Source organism: Malaclemys terrapin, chromosome 11, assembly GCF_027887155.1.
Source record: "Malaclemys terrapin pileata isolate rMalTer1 chromosome 11, rMalTer1.hap1, whole genome shotgun sequence".
NCBI classification, from domain to species: domain Eukaryota; kingdom Metazoa; phylum Chordata; order Testudines; family Emydidae; genus Malaclemys; species Malaclemys terrapin.
The window spans coordinates 19059594-19075656 of NC_071515.1; the positions used below are offsets into that span (position 1 = coordinate 19059594).

Genomic DNA, 16063 nt, shown 5'->3' on the forward strand with positions numbered 1-16063 from the left:
CATCCTCAGAGAGCCCAACAGAGGAAACCAAACAGAACTCTTCTTTCTGAATCTTATCACCAGATGGCAAGAAATATCAGCATGGCTTGAATCACTTGTGAGGCTTCTTTTACACCCGAAGTGGAAATACGGAATTCTCTGAGCTGTGGACCCTGTAGGATAAGGATCGCCTTTAAACCGACAGGCTGTTTTTTTACTATGTATGTATATACTAGCTCCAGCAGGTTTGTTGTTACGCTGGATAACAGAGATCCCAGGCAGCACATTCCTTTCTTTCATAAAGACCTAACTACATAAAAACATATTCCCACCAATTGTGCCAGTTTTATAAAAACAAGTCACTCGACACCACAAATGATGTAACCACAAATGGACCCAGAGAATCCCTAGCACGCTCTGGCTCAAAGCAGAAAGCATCTGGTTTCATGCTCCATCTTCCTGACAATTTAAAGTGGCTCTGTCCTATTTCCCTCTCCTCCATATAGACTCTGGGAACCTACCTAAAAGCAGGTGGCAAGGAAATTTAAGCAAGAAGATATTAAGATCAATGGTACATGACATTAAGTTCCATCTTCCTCTCCGTTTACATGGGGAGTAGAGCAGTCAGCAGAGTCCAGCATTCTTCCCAGTTTTAAAAAGGTTTCTTTGCTCTATTACATGTGATTAGGATTCTTTATCGGCACCCTTCAGGATATTATTTAATAAAGCCAGCAGCTGAAGGAAATGGCTAAATACATTGAATAGTTTCCATACACTGCTTCCCAGCTTCTGTGATTGAACATATTGCACATAAACTCTTGGGTTCCTTTTTTCCTTTCAGCTGCCTTTTATTCACGGTAAAATACTGAACAACCTCAAAGCCTCCTAATATTTAAGTCCAAATTTGTTACTACCCCATAAAACTGCAAAATGTTACCGAGAAGCAAATTGCAAGCAGCAAGGCACAAAAACGGTCATTTAAAAAAAAAAAAAAAAAAAACCATCAGCTGAAGGCAACACGTCAAAAGCTGCAAGTTACTTCCACTCGGTATGTGTTTTTGTTGTTGCTGTTCTTGGGCTTTGAGATTTATAGTAGGAATGTGACAATGGGAAAGGACCTTGAAAGGCAAAGTACTATATGCAGTCCAGATGCTCGGCTGCTGTCAATTGGTATCGTTCCACTGCCCAGCACTGTGTACCCTGAGAATCAGTGACTATGGTGGAGCATGACAAGATGGTGAGACGAGATAATGAAAATCATGGAGCCAACGTGGGGTGTGAAATGTAGTGAGAAGGAGAAGGTCTCTCTTCCACCGGGCAGTGTCCGTGCGGCGAGAGGTACCTGCTGATCATGGTGCAGAGTTGTTGGGCAACTGAAACCAGATGTGTGGAACTTCAAAGGAGAGAAGAGCAATCACAAGCTCATGTTCATCAATCTCCAGTCTTCAGAGGAAAAATGTTAGCACGTCTTTGATATGAGCCAGTTGCTGACCGGTCACTTCAGCTTTTTTTTAGCTACCTGCCAACAACCCATTTTTGACCCTAGTTGCTATTAGTTACCTGTTTGAATCGGATAAAGTCACTAGATATTGATAGAAACAGTGGCAGTTGGGCAGGATCCACTCTACAATGTGTAACCCTATTTGAAAACATTTTCACTCGTTGTGTTTTAACCACGCTCCTGACCTTGTTCCCAAGCACGTGCTACAGCCTTGGGCTTCACAGCCAGGCTTAAGCACAGCTCGGTAACATGTTTGGGTCTCACCTACTGAACAGAGCCATGTCTTAAGGCTCAGCTACACGAACGAGTAGGTTGCAGCAAGCTGGGGGGGTGAATCTACCCCACGCTACCTTGCTGCAGACTAACCATGTGCACCCTGCTGACAGCTGTTAGAGCGCTTTGATCTAGTCCTCTTTGAAATAGGACTAGCTCAAAGGATCAGCAGAGTGCACATGGATAGCCAGACCGAGGCAGGGTAGCGCAGCGTGGATTCACACCCCAGCTTCTCACACTCTAATTGTTTGTGTAGACAAGCCGTTAGTCACACCGAGGGATTGCCTCATTGTAACCGGTTGGGTTTTGTAGTTTACATGAAACCCCAGGTACTTTCCGCTCCCCAGATTGCTTGAAAAAGCAATTGTAACAAGGTTTGCTCCCACACTTCCAGAATTACAAACCATGTTACCGTTATAGCGATGAATTCTTGTAAATAAATTAAGTTAAGCGCATTTGTGGCCAGCAGTTTTTCCTTTTAAAAGTTGCAAACTACAAAGGACTACACAGTCATGTTGGGAAATGATGGTCAAGGACATTACTTGGAAAAATTGTGCTTGACGATCCTTTTTTAACAAGGTTGTTGCTAGCACAAGTTCAAAGCTCACTGTGGACAGAGCCATGCAGGTGAACTTACACAAAAAGCAGAAAGGATTGAGACAGCTGCACTGTAGAGTATGGTCTGGATTCTTTGCTGCAACAGAGTGAGCTGTGGGGGAAGGTGGGAGATACATCATGGAGTCAATTGTCTGCCTGGCTTAGCATGGGTTAGAGTAGCCTGGGGGCTGCTCTAAGCTACACTAGCTGGCAATGGTCCCCAAGGGACTGTCTGTCATCTGGGGATAGCAGAAAGCTGCAGAGGGAAGGAGGCATAGAAGCTTGCTCTGCTGACTCTACACCCATTGTTGACTCCTCCGTGCTAGGGGAGGTCTCAACGGGGATTGCACCCAGTCCCTGTTCCCTTGGCACTGCCAGAGCAGCACACAAGTGATGGAGCAGAGGAGAAAATCTGGCCCAGAATGAGTACATCTTCAGCTACTCTAAGGCCTGTTCTCTCTTTTCTGGGTATAAACTGTGGCTGTCTGAGCCTGCTATCTTGACAGACACACCAGGGATTGGAGCAGGGATCTCCCTAGTTAAAAGCAAGAATCTCTACAGCTTGCCTCAAAGAGCCAGGCTCTAGCTGGATGCTGTAACAGACTCACATCCACTGTGGATCAGGCACAGAGGGCGACACGCAACACATGCTGACCTGGGGGTTACATCTAAAAAATTTGTACACACAAAATGAATCGCCAGAGCACGTCTGAGTATGTGGATGTCTAAGTACTAGGGTGACCAGACAGCAAATGTGAAAAATCAGGACAGGGAGTGGGGGGTAACAGGCGCCTATATAAGACAAAGCCCTGAATATCGGGACTGTCCCTGTAAATTCGGGACATCTGGTCACCTTACTAAATATATAACAGGCAAAGACAAAAGTACTCAGATCTGCCTCCACAATTCAACTGAGGGTGCAATTTACACCTGCCAAAAGGGAGGTTGCTCTGCTGAAAACCTGCCGCAGGCTACGAATCAATGTTTTCAAAATGTCATAGATCTTAAGGCCAGAAGGGACCATTATGACTATGTGGTTTGACCACTGCATGTCACAGGCCATAAAACTTCAGCATGAGGTGTCTGCATCAAGCCTGGAATTTCAGTTTGTCCTATTACTTATCTTTTAGAAAGATATCCTGTCTTGATTTAAAGTTAAATAATTTAGGGTGAGACCCTGGCCCCACTGAACTCAATGGGACCTTCTGCCATTGATTTCTATGGAGGCAAGATTTCACCCTTACTGTTTTTTGTTTGTTTTATAATTTGCTGGTAAATGATCGTAACATATTTTGTATACATAATAGAAGAAAGGGGTAGTAAAAACCCAGCGAAAGGCTAGCAGTGGGCTATACGTCATTTAAGCTTCTTGGAGCAGGAATTCTTACAAGAAAATGCCTCATACAGATGTTGCTTTACATGGAAATCATACCTCTTTATCACTGACATCTGGAGACCAGATCCAGATTTAAACAGATCATTGTATTATTTAGAAAAACCCGAAAAACACAGGGATATTCCTCTAGCCCAAAGGGACAGCATCAAGCACAACTCCCCATGACCTCTGTGAATTTGTTCTGCAGTTTTCATGGGCCATACGTCTGCATTCAAGGCAAGAGCAGCTGCTCCAGTTATGAAAATGAGGTGGATAAACTTTTGGTTCCCTGGTCCTAGAACAGGGGTGGGCAAACTTTTTGGCCCAAGGACCACATTGGGTTGCAAAACTGTATGGAGGGCTGGGTAGGGAAGGCTGTGCCTCCCCAAACAGCCTGGCCTCCGCCACCTATCCGCCCCCTCCCACTTCCTGCCCCCCTCAGAACCCCTGACCCATCCAACCCCTCCTGCTCCTTGTCCCCTGACTGCCCCTTCCCGGGACCTCCGCCCCTAACCACCCCCTGGGACCTCACCCCCTATCCAACCCCCCCTGCTCCCTGTCCCCTGACTGCCCCCAGGGACCCCCTGCCCCTTATCCATTCCCCCCCCTGCCCTGCCCCCTTACCATGCTGCTCAGAGCAGCAGGAGCTCACAGCCTCGCCACCCAGCTGGAGCCAGCCCCGCCGCCCGTGCTGCCCGGCAGGAGCGGCAGGCCAGAGCACTGGTGGCGCGGCGAAGCGAGGTGAGGCTGCAGGGGGGCGGGGGGCAGGGGCTAACTTCCCCGGCCAGGAGCTCAGGGGCCAGGCAAGACAGTCCCACGGGCCGGATGTGGCCTACGGGCCGTAGTTTGCCCACCTCTGTCCTACAAGTTCTAGAACTGTCTCAAGATGCATCAGCATCAGGATTTCTGTGGTACTCTATGGCAGAGAAAAAATTCCTTAGCAGAGATCTAGCAGACAGGACACTGGGCTGGGAATCAAGTCACCATGGCTCTATTCCTGCCTCTGGCAATGACCTGCTCTGTGACCTTGTATAGTCACTCTGCACCTTGTGTATCTCCTGTATCTTCAGGAGAGAGACTGTTTCTTTCTACATGTCTGTACAACGACTAGCACAAGGCCTTGATCTTGGTTAGGGCCTCTAAACACGTGTGTAGTATAATTATTAACATTAAAAATGGGAAATGATCGCCCTTTAGATAGTAAATGAGAATCAGAGACAGGCCTGCGCCCAAACCCCACATCTGAATCCTGCAAAACTTTGGGATAGCTTGAATCTGGGTCCAAACTTTGCAACGAGATCTGGTCTCAAGCGGAGCACCAAATCTGACCACATTTTAGTATGGAAAAGTTTGGATTTGGATCATGCTCTAAATTGTAGCTTCACAGCTCAGGTTTACCTCTGCTGAGGTTGCAGAATTAGAACACCACCTCCTGTGGGAATGTAGGGAGACAGAAATAACTATATCCCACCTACTTTATTATTTCAAGAAATAGCACCATGTCCTACTGACCAGGTATAGAAATGAAAGCAAGGTTCATACCTGTCCAATCGCAGCCCAACACCTCCAAACGCATCCCAATCCCTGCTGGAGACCACCGTTCTGGGTGAACCCGGATGTACTGTGCAGGAACAGGGTCAAACCTTCGGACTTCAGGGATGTCATAATGCATGTTACCTTCAAAAAGCTGCAAAAAGAGAGAAGCTACTCTATGCATCATGTATATTATCCACCAACAAACCTGGAACATGAAGCATTCTGGCAAACCAATTACTAGTTCATGTTCATTTGAACCTTTTGTTCCACAGTCCAAAATCACTGTCCATTGTCATAAAGCAAAAGAACTTGAAGCACAGTAGATACAACAAGGTATCTGTAGCAGTAAGCTACAAAAGCATGAGGAGGATTTCCAGACTTGGGGCTATCCTACAGTCCATGCATGTATGACAGATCAGGGACAAAGTATGAAAATGGGGAAGGAAGTGCAGGAAAACAAGAGGTTAAAACACTCTTGCATTAGAAGGTAGCTCAGGTTCAGCCTAGATAGCGCAGATCTGGCAATGTCCTGTGTTACCAGAAACAGACAGTTTTGGCTGTACTACTCTGGGTCTTATTTCCAATTTGTAGCTCTGTGAGTGAACATATGCTGTCCCCAACTCAGTCTCAAGAGAACCACAGAGTCTGTTTCTAATGAAACCATACCACATGCCTCGGCCCAAACTTTATATCGCCCATGCCAGATTCCCATCCAAGCTACACGCTGGTGCAAGGCTGGCGTTACTCCACTGTCTTCCAGCATAAATGACATCACATTTTGTCCCTGGCTTTTATAGAGAGGCTATTGTCTGGGATCATTTGAATTCTCATTTTTCCCGTGTCTAAGCAGTGGCTACTGAAAAAGCATTGCAGACATCTCCCCTTTCAGTTGCCTGTGTATTGGGATCAAATTTAAGTTTATTGTCGCAGCTAGTCCTGCAAAACTCATTTGTGGGATTGGGATTGTTACAGTGTTGCAAAAAGTTCAACTCTTTCAAGCCTTCAAGATGAGAAACATTCACATACACATGCACGAAGAAGTTCACTAGAATCCAATGACTTAATTCCTTAGAGCAGGGGGATCACAATCATCCTGCCTGTCCCGTAAGTGCTACATCTGGGGGCAGTGGGAGTCCCACGTAGATGGGAAAGGGAGGTTCCAGGATTGTCCCCATAGGCAAAAAGAGATTTGTGGTATAGAAAAGGTGGAGAACATCATGTGTCCTACATCACCTTCTTGTCTCAGAGGGTAAGGGCTGGTCTACACTGGGGGGTAGGTGGGAATCGATCTAAGATACGCAACTTCAGCTACGTGAATAGCGTAGCTGAAGTCGAAGTATCTTAGATCGAATTACCTGGGGTCCACATGACGCGGGATCGATGGCTGCAGCTCCCCCGTCGACTGCGCTACTGCCACTCACTCTGGTGGAGTTCCGGAGACAACGGGGAGCACGTTCGGGGATCGATATATCATGAGACGCGATATATCGATCCTGGATAAATTGATTGCTACCTGCCGATACGGCGGGTAGTGAAGACGTACCCTAAGTAACACCTAGAAGGCATCTTCCTTTAAAAGGTGTATTTAGCCTCTCTGCAGGGAAACAACACACTGTCCAATGGGTTCCTTCATCCTCCTACTTGTAGGAGCTGGGAGGATCGCATGGGTGATGGTCACACCTCCTGGAGGGGAAGGTTCTTCCTGATGTACCAGCAGCTCTGCCTGCTCCTACCAGGCACTGGATGGGAGCTCCAGAAAGAGCTCTCCATTCTCAGTGGCTGGTGCAGGAGATGAAGGGAATCAGACCTTCCCCAGGCAGGGCAGGTATGGAGTGCAATAATATGGGGATAATGTCGTGAAAGCCTGGGGCTGATGGCCCAATCCCCACACCACCACAGCCCTTACATGCTGTGCTCGCTCTGAGGACTAACCAACCCCACTGTGAAGAAAAACAGGCCAGCAGGGACAGTGAGTGGGGCAAAGCTGGATGTGGAGCTATCCAACCCAGTATTATCGTCCTCAAAGGTCTTATTCCGATAGACGGGCCCTACCTTGGGTTGCATGGTTTTGGTGTCCTGTATATACTCCCAGTCCTTGCCATTCATGCTGTAGGCCACTTTAAACTTCTTCACGAAGGATCGAGCCTCTACCATGGTGATGCTGTCTCCTCCTCGGGCCCCTTGGATAACCACTCCTTTCACATTCTTAGGGACTCCCAGGTCCACCTGCAGCCACTCTTCCCCTGGCTGGGCTTGGGGGATTCGTGGGAACCATCCAGAGCGGCTGCTGACCAGCCGCGCCATGCTAGGGGACCAGTCGTACCCTCTGATTGAGGAGGCAGAGATCTGGGAGTCTGAGATAAGGCCGGAAAGCATCCCCAGCATGTTGGAGCAGGGTGAATCTGCGCGGAGAGAAAAGGAGCAGGGGAGAGAGGGAAACCATACAATAACACATTGAAGTGTGTCAGCGTTATGCTAACAGGGCAACGTCCCACTGCGCTTAACTGCTAGGTACTGAAATGTCAAAACACTTACACCAGCTGTAATTCCCTTTATTGCCGCCCTCAGAGGCTGCAGGAACCTCTCAACAGACGTTCACAACATCCTCACTTTTGGAAGCTCTGTGCAAATCATCCCCTGCCTCCAATTGCTGGCTTCTCACCCACATCTACTTCTGAGTCTGTTAAAAACATCTCTTTCATAGCAGAGTCCTGGCTGCTGATCATACGGTCACAGCTTTCTTTACAAAATGTATGTCCTGTCAAAAAAGCCTGGGTGTGTCCTCCCCCTGCAAGGCCAGGACTTCGGCACTGCCCCTGAGGAGGCTAAGGCAGGCAGAATAAGGGGCAGGGTGTGTCTGTGATCTGTTCCGAAGGAGTATTGAAGAATTAATGTCCTTTGCTCTGCTTTACATAGGAGAGGCTCACACAGGCAAGAGGAACAGGAGGGGGGAGGAAGAAGGGAAAGAACTAGAAATCTCCTAACCTGTGATGCGGCAGCCATAGAGCTCAAGTCTGAGAGCAATCCCATTGTGCCAGACTTGGGGACGGATCCGGACAAACCGAGTCAGCACCGGAGCGTGGATCTTGTTCAGGACCACTTCAGTGACATCAGTGTTAGCTTGAAATACCTGCAATGGGGAGAAAATATCAGGATGTCCTTGACTAAGCAAAATAATCACCCAAAGCAAAAGCTTTCTAAGATGGGCTAGTGCCCGACCAGCAGGAAGCTTTGAGGAGCAGTGCACAGGGAGCTGGACTGGCTGGAGTGGGCAGGGTGCGCTGCCATTGATTCATTGTGTGACCTTGGGGAAGTCGCTTAGGCCAAAAATGGCCTCTGATTTGGGTGCCCAGTTGGGCCTCCTTTCCCATTGGCTTCATCTGGAGCAGTGGATGTTTGGCCCTAAAAACCTGAATAAATAAAATAAAAGGCCAATTTTGACCTTAACTTTTCTGTGCCTGAGTTTCCTCATTTCTAAAATGGAGATAATAGCCCTTTCCCATCTTTGTGACGTGTACCGAGATCTACAGAGAACATCAGTGTGCAAGTTCGAAGCATCGTTATTTAGGACCACGCTGTGGCTGCCTCTTTATAATCAATGACCACCCGTGCCACTCACGTAAAAGAAAGCTTTCAGGGGCAGTCTGTGATCCAGCATGGTACAAACAAGCTACTGTCTTACCAGATGGCCATAATCAATAACTACCATGTGGCGTTTTTTCTCGCTCGCTTGCTCTTCCATTATACGGTATACTCTTGGGTCTGTCTTAGTTTTCAATGCCATCGGGTGGAACAAGTGAAAAAGGAAACATCCAACTTGAGTGCAGTTTTAAACGGGTTCTCTGTGCCCTACAACTGCCCACCCTGGGGCGCTGAAGTCATTACTTCCAGAGAGAAGCTGATGCTCTCCTTTCTGAGCATGCCAGGCTTTCGGGGTTAGTGCATCATCTGTTGCAAGCCAGGAACTGCATAGACACTGCAACGCTGGCTATGCTTTATGCTCTCTCCTACCCTGCATATGCTTTGCTAAGCACAAGAGCTTCCATGAAGTTTATCTGAGAGTAAACCAGGAGGGAGGAGAAAGAAAATGCCTGGCACTGACTCACCTCTGTTAGAGGCAAGAGTTAAATAATTCAACCATAGATCCCTGCAATTCGGAGAAAATCAAGTGAGGCTGTAACCTGGCCCGTTGCCTTGAACAGGAGCAAGGCTCCCACTGACATATTTTTTTAAAAGCCTGCAGACAGGACACATTAATGCAGCTCTCCTGGAATCCAACACACTGGGGCATGGAGATTGTTACAGCAGGGAGAGAGTAATTCAGCACCAAACCCGTGACGGCTGCTGTCAGTGTTCACAGCGCCGCAACCTGAACTCTGCGCTCCATGCAAAGTGCTGGGATCCTGCCTCTAGGAAGTTACGGCGTTAGTTATGGGGTGGTGAGGAGATGGGGGCTGTGCAAGGCTCTGTCTGCAAATCTGGTTGATAATTGGGATTTGGAGTAGATATGAACTTCAACAGAAATGCTAATCCAGAGACTATAGATCATGCTGGTACTGTTTAGCAACACAGCATGGTTTATGGGTTTTTAATATCCTATTTTATCCCTGTCCGACCCCCACGTCCCATCCTTTCCTTGCTCAGCAGTCACCAAACACCCTTTTTCCAGCAGGAGGGCTAGACAAATGGTGGCTGTTGTGAGTGAGTAAGTATGTGTGTGTGTGAGAGACAGAGACAGAGAGAGAGAGAGAGAGAGAGAAGGCTCAGTGTGTGTGTGTGTGTGCGTGTGTGTGTGTGAGAGAGAGAGAGAAAGTGTGTGTGTGAGAGAGAGAAGGCTCTGTGTGTGTGTGTGAGAGAGAGAGAGAGAGAGAGAGAGAAGGCTCAGTGTGTGTGTGTGTGAGAAAGAGAGAGAGTGTGTGTGTGTGTGAGAGAGAGAGAGAAGGGTGTGTGTGTGTGTGTGAGAGAGAGAGAGAGAGAGACAGAGAGAGAGAGAGAGAAGGCTGTGTGTGTGTGTGTGTGAGAGAGAGAAGGCTGTATGTGTGAGAGAGAGAAGGCTCAGTGTGTGTGTGACAGAGAGAGAGAGAGAGAGAAGGCCCACACTCTGAGTGAGAGGATATATTTCCACCCTAAACCAAAGGCTCCAGCTTTATGTCACCTGAAAAGCTGATGTGCAGCAAATCACCTAAGAACATAAGACAGGAGAACGGGAAATGTTTATCCGGCTCTAATGTAACCACCTTTTATTTGGTTTAAATATAATCCCAGTTTCTTGCTTTTTCACCCTGTGCATCAATCCCGTCCTTCTCCAAACACATCTACGTCTCTCTTTTAGATGTATTTATTCTCCTCGTTTCAGGCACCTTTCCTGATAATTTATTCCATTTGAGGATTACCCCCACTCTGGCCCATTTGCTGATTACTCCCATTCTGGCTTGTTTCCTGGTTTATATTACCTAATTTTTGAACTCCCTTTGCAGTATGAAAAACATGGGCCTAATTCTGAATTTACTTCAGTATAGGGTGCCATGGACTTCAGCAGAGTGACTCTGGATTTACACCCATGAAATAAATTCCAGTATTGGGCCTTTATCAATCTCTTTTGTAATGCTGAAAACATCTCTTAGGTTGCCTGAAATCCTCCTCCTGTTTCTAATGAGACGAGTCCCTTGCCCTTACATTTGGCTTCAGAACTTAGGGCCACATTTCTTCCCCAGACAGAACCCGATTCAGGGAAGCACTTCAGCATGTGCTTCAAGTTAGGCACGCATGCAAGAACTGTGCTGAATCCGGGCCTTGGTTATGAGTTACGTGCAACTCCCATCAATAGGAGCGGCTGGTAAGGATGTGCAGGCCCGAAGTGACCCCAATTTGTTTTTTAAAGCCAGATGGCATCTTTGTTGCCTTTGCTGCATCCTCCCTTTGGTACTGTGCAGAGATTAATACTAAACAGAGCAGACAGGAGGCAGCACTTGTGGTATGTCTTTTAAGCGCTTTAATCAGTAACAATACCACCTCTTATATACTATAGGACCGAGGCCTGGTCTACACTGAACACTGAGGTCGACGTAGCTATGGCACCCGGGGGTGACCTACCCCCAGGTGTAGAGGCAGCTTGGTTAACCTCGCTCTCATTGCTTGGGGAGGTGGTGTCCCTACAGTGATGGAAAAATCCCTTCTGTTGGTGTGGGCGGAGTCTGTGTTAAGTGGTTATGCCGGCACAGCTACTGCACCAGAGCTATGCTGCTCTAGTCTCTGGAGTGCAGACCTGGCCCTAGCATCTCCTGCGCCTTTATTACTGTACCTCTGCTCTGGGCTGACAGTTTTAATGTTTTTTCCATAATAAGGGTAGGTCTACACTACTCGGTAGTTCGGCGGCAAGCAAATCGAACTTCTGGGTTCGACTTATCGCGTCTTGTCTGGACGAGATAAGTCGAACCCGGAAGTGCTCGCCGTCGACAGCTCAGCGAGAGGAGTACTGCGAAGTCGACGAGGGAGCCTGCCTGCCGCATCTGGACTGAGGTAAGTTCGAACTAAGGTACTTTGAACTTCAGCTACGTTATTCACGTAGCTGACGTTGCGTACCTTAGTTCGAATTGGGGGGTTAGTGTAGACCTGCCCTAAGTCCCAGATCCTTGCCCTGATCAGATCCCTTAACTTTGGCTATTTGCTCTAAGGTTACTTACTTTGCGTTACTCCAGGAGATGTTTTTTGCCAGTCCCCTAAACACTCAACCCCTTTTGAAGCTGATTGCATTGCTACACGTTACCTCTAATTTTCCTATCGTCGGCATTGACGGGATCAGCCTCAGACCCGCACATGGCCTGCATTTGGGGGGTTTGGGTGTCCAGCGTGGAACACCTTTAAGGGGCCAGATTTTCAGAGGGTGGGTGCTCAGCACTTTCAGAAAATCAGGCCCCTTAAGGTGTCTCAACTGGAACGCCCCCTTCCCAAATTGAGACACCCACCATCCCTGATCCCTTCTGGAAACCTTGGCCCCCTTCCTTCTTTTGAGCTGCTGGATGCTGACCTGTTGGTGAGAAATCTATTGTTGATCGAATTTGTTTTAACTAAAAGTCTGATCCAAAGCCCCTTGAGATCCAGGGAAAGATTCCCATTGATTTCAGTAGCTTTGAATCATGCCCGGAGTTCACTTTCATAGCCCAGGAAGGACCAGCAGGAGAACTGGTGAAACCCAGCGCTCCAAGGAAGCAGATATGTTTTGTTACACAATGAGAACAGCACATTGTCTCCCTACCTTTTGTACATCGCAAGCCACTCAACACACATGACGCGCCAGATCCAGAGCTGGTGTAAATCCAGGTAGATCCATTGACTTATACGGATCTGCAATGATTTACACAATCCGAGGAGCTGGCTGTGATCGATGAAAGTACACACACAAGGGTGGCAGAGTTGGAAGACAAATGTAAAAACCATTAACAAATTAAAAGCATCTTCTAAGCAGCGACCAAGGCGGCACACTTTCACTGCAGCATCGAAGGCCTGCCTGTCCCCTCCCTACACTTTTATTTTTACTTCCGTTTTAGTCCAGCCAACAGGTCTACATGTAAAATTAAATTGATAATCAATGAGAGCTGACTCGCTTAATTAATTTGCTGCAGAAACACAGGGAAGGGAGAAGAAGCCGGGGCTGGAGGATGCCAGGGTGGGTTTTCCACCTCCTGCCTCCACTTGTAAATCATACCCAGGACACTCTTCACTTTAAAACTTCCCCTTGTCGGCTAGGGGATTTTTTTAAGCTGCATTAGTTCCAGCGGGTGTGGGAATCCTGCCAGCTGCCAAGTCAGAAGTGAAGCAAAGGTGAGAAAAGCACCATTAAATCCAAAAAGCAGTTTATGGCTGGGGACAGTCTCTTGCCTTATTTATTTTTAGTGCTGTTTTTGTCATCATGAAAAGAAGAACAGGAGTACTTGTGGCACCTTAGAGACTAACAAATTTATTAGAGCATAAGCTTTCGTGGACTACAGCCCACTTCTTCGGATATGCATCCGAAGAAGTGGGCTGTAGTCCACGAAAGCTTATGCTCTAATAAATTTGTTAGTCTCTAAGGTGCCACAAGTACTCCTGTTCTTCTTTTTGCGGATACAGACTAACACGGCTGTTACTCTGAAATTTGTCATCATGCAATTTCTTGGGACATTCCAGAGACAGGTTTTGTGTTTTCTAGGGTGGGGGTGGGAATAGCAGCCGCTCCTCCCCCAGCTGCGTGTGTCTCTCTCTCTGCACGGACTAGATTTACGGCAGGATTAGGTTACCCCATGGAGACAGAGGCCTGGAACAGAGCGCGTTAACGGGATTAGGGTTTCAGGATTTGAGACAGAGAAGCATGAAGGAGAAAAGTCGGGGAGATTATTTTTCTTGCCAGATAGGGAGGACTTGAAATGAGGAGCAGGGCAGCTTGGTGGCGTGAGGATCCTGGAAAAGAGGAGATGGATAGTTCTGCATTTATTAAATCCAGGAACAGCGAAGTGGGGGGGAGGGGAGAGAAATGCTCCTGCAGCCAGACAGTGCACCTCAGCCTCTACACTTCACTCCCATTGCCTGCCATGGGAGCATTGCCTGAGGAATGCATGCAAGACTGGGCTCTGTGTAGACTGGGCAGAGAGCCATCGCTGGGGCGGAATCTCTGCATTTGAGTGTGCCCTTTACTGGATCAAAAGTTATTCCCATTAAAGATATAATACACCTCTACCCCGATATAACGCTGTCCTAGGGAGCCAAAAAATCTTACCGTGCTAGAGGTGAAACCGAGTTATATCGAACTAGCTTTGATCCGCCGGAGTGCGCAGCCCCGCCCGCCCTGGAACGCTGCTTTACCGCGTTATATCCGAATTCATGTTGTATCAGGCCGTGTTATATCGGGGTAGAGGTGTATAGGATCCTATATACTACACCAATCCTGGATCGAGTCAGCTGGTACCCAAGGGCAATGGGAGCTACTGGTATGCTACAAAGGATGAATTGGGCCCCATAAGCATAGGATTGTAGCTATGCTAGGAGAGCTGGGACCTGTAGTTCTCCACAGGTGCAGATCCAGGGGCAAATTCTAAGTCCTAATTTTCCAAATATGGACAAATCCGAAGTGATCCTTGTTTTGTCTGCACAAACAGAGAAAGCAAGTCAGGATTTGGGAGACAGGTACCTTAGTGCAGAGGAGAGTGTGGGCTGAGGGCTAGATCTTCCCTGCAGCTCTCTAGATAAAGAAGCCACAAGACTGAGCTTCCACCCAGATGTCCAAAGTGAGAGTTCAAGTTCTTTTTGTTACATCTTAAAAAAATGCCTGACAAGGGACTGATGTAAATGGACACTATACTGCACTTAGAAATATGGCCCATTGGGTCCATTGATTCTCTGTTCTGTGGTGTAATTATACACAGTGTGTGTGCATGGCAGAGAGGAAGCCCCCAACTCTGCCCCTTCTCTCTGTTACAGAGATAAACCACGTATTTGGGAGCGTTGGAAATTTGCATCCATATTTTCCTCCCTGGGCCCATGTCTCATACGTGTGTGTGTGTGTGTACGAGAGAGAGACACTAATGGACTAATGTATAACAGGCACGTCTGTTCCATATTCATGTAGATGACTGTGGACGTATTGCCTATGTGTACAATTTTCTAGGCTAAATCTGGAGAGAAGCATGCCTGCAATGCCCCAGACTAAGCTGTAATCGCTTTCCTCTGCACAGCACAGCCTCCCTCACCTGTTGACTGGGAGCAGCTGGGCTGAGGAGGCAGGTTGGTGGACAGGAGTGGAAACAGAAAGACTCTGATTAGTCCTGATCTCATTCCAGCAGCATGTCTGCAATTTGGCTACCCTCCCTTCCCTCTCCCCCCAAATATATTAGCACTCTGCAAGACAACAACAGTCGTCCCCCACTGCCTTGAGCTCTCATTAATCTTGTTTTCCTCCAATTTATTCTCCTTTTTCCTGTTCCCTTGCCTTTGGTACACTGTATCAACGCTGACAGCAGCCAGGGAATTGAAGTCTAGCCTTCAAATTCTGCAGTAAACACCACATCTACCCACCCTTTCCTCTTCCTTGGCACCATAAGCACTGGAGGGGAGGTCATACCTGCCCTCCACTTTCTGGAGAGAACATTATCTGCCATCCACCCCTCCTATGCTCACTCCTTCTCCTCTTTTGTATCTCTCTCGGAGGAAGATGTAGATGTTAGCCGACTCGCGGGTAGCGCCAGTTAAACTTGGCTCCCTGCCCACCTTACACAGGCAAGAGGGAGATGGGCTGATCCATCTATACGTGTATACACAGGAATATCAAGTCCCCCGCCCCTCCCCACTCCTCGTGGCATCAAATCAAACTGCGGCAGACTTGACAAATCTGTTTGGCACGGTTCGCTCAACTATTTCACTTTGAACCGTGCGGAGAGCTGCACTGACGCACCAGGAACAGTGTGGAATCTGCACATTAAATACAGACATCTGGGAGGTTTCCTGATGAAAGACCAGCAGTGATTAACGTTAAACGGGAAGCACGGGCAGCTCGCTCGTGCTCCAGGCACAGAGCTGTGCTACAGGGCTCAGGGATGTACAGTCCAATCAGACGGTTCCGCACTCATCCTGCTACTGTTCAGCTGCTGGAGGCTGAACGTTTAAAGGGGAGGGGAACAAACCAGTCCCCCTCATTTCAGGCTAGGCAGGTCACCAAAAAGCAATTACTTCTCCACCAGCCTCAGGAGGTGTCTGCTAAATTGAGTCCAGCACAAGGGAGAGGGAGAGAGACTGGAATGAGCATAAAGGAGTAAAGAGGGAGAGATTTATAT

The 16063-nt window shown here is 47.8% G+C and overlaps 1 protein-coding gene and 1 long non-coding RNA gene across 5 annotated transcripts in view; one reads left to right on the plus strand and one right to left on the minus strand.

Moving 5' to 3' along the window:
* LOC128845762 (uncharacterized) overlaps positions 1 to 8253 on the plus strand; it is a 62324-nt gene extending 54071 nt beyond the window's left edge. Inside the window, exon 3 of the long non-coding RNA XR_008446719.1 lies at positions 8178 to 8253. This is a non-coding gene — a long non-coding RNA (uncharacterized LOC128845762). The remainder of the gene's footprint in view (positions 1 to 8177) is intronic.
* Positions 1 to 16063, minus strand: part of NRP2 (neuropilin 2) — a 124203-nt gene that overhangs the window by 50755 nt on the left and 57385 nt on the right. For all 4 annotated transcript variants that reach the window (XM_054044749.1, XM_054044748.1, XM_054044751.1 and 1 more), the window contains exons 8-10: positions 8247 to 8391; positions 7314 to 7663; positions 5268 to 5412 (exon numbers count right to left, since the gene is read on the minus strand). In XM_054044749.1, the coding sequence (XP_053900724.1) occupies positions 5268 to 5412; positions 7314 to 7663; positions 8247 to 8391 (640 nt within the window). The remainder of the gene's footprint in view (positions 1 to 5267; positions 5413 to 7313; positions 7664 to 8246; positions 8392 to 16063) is intronic.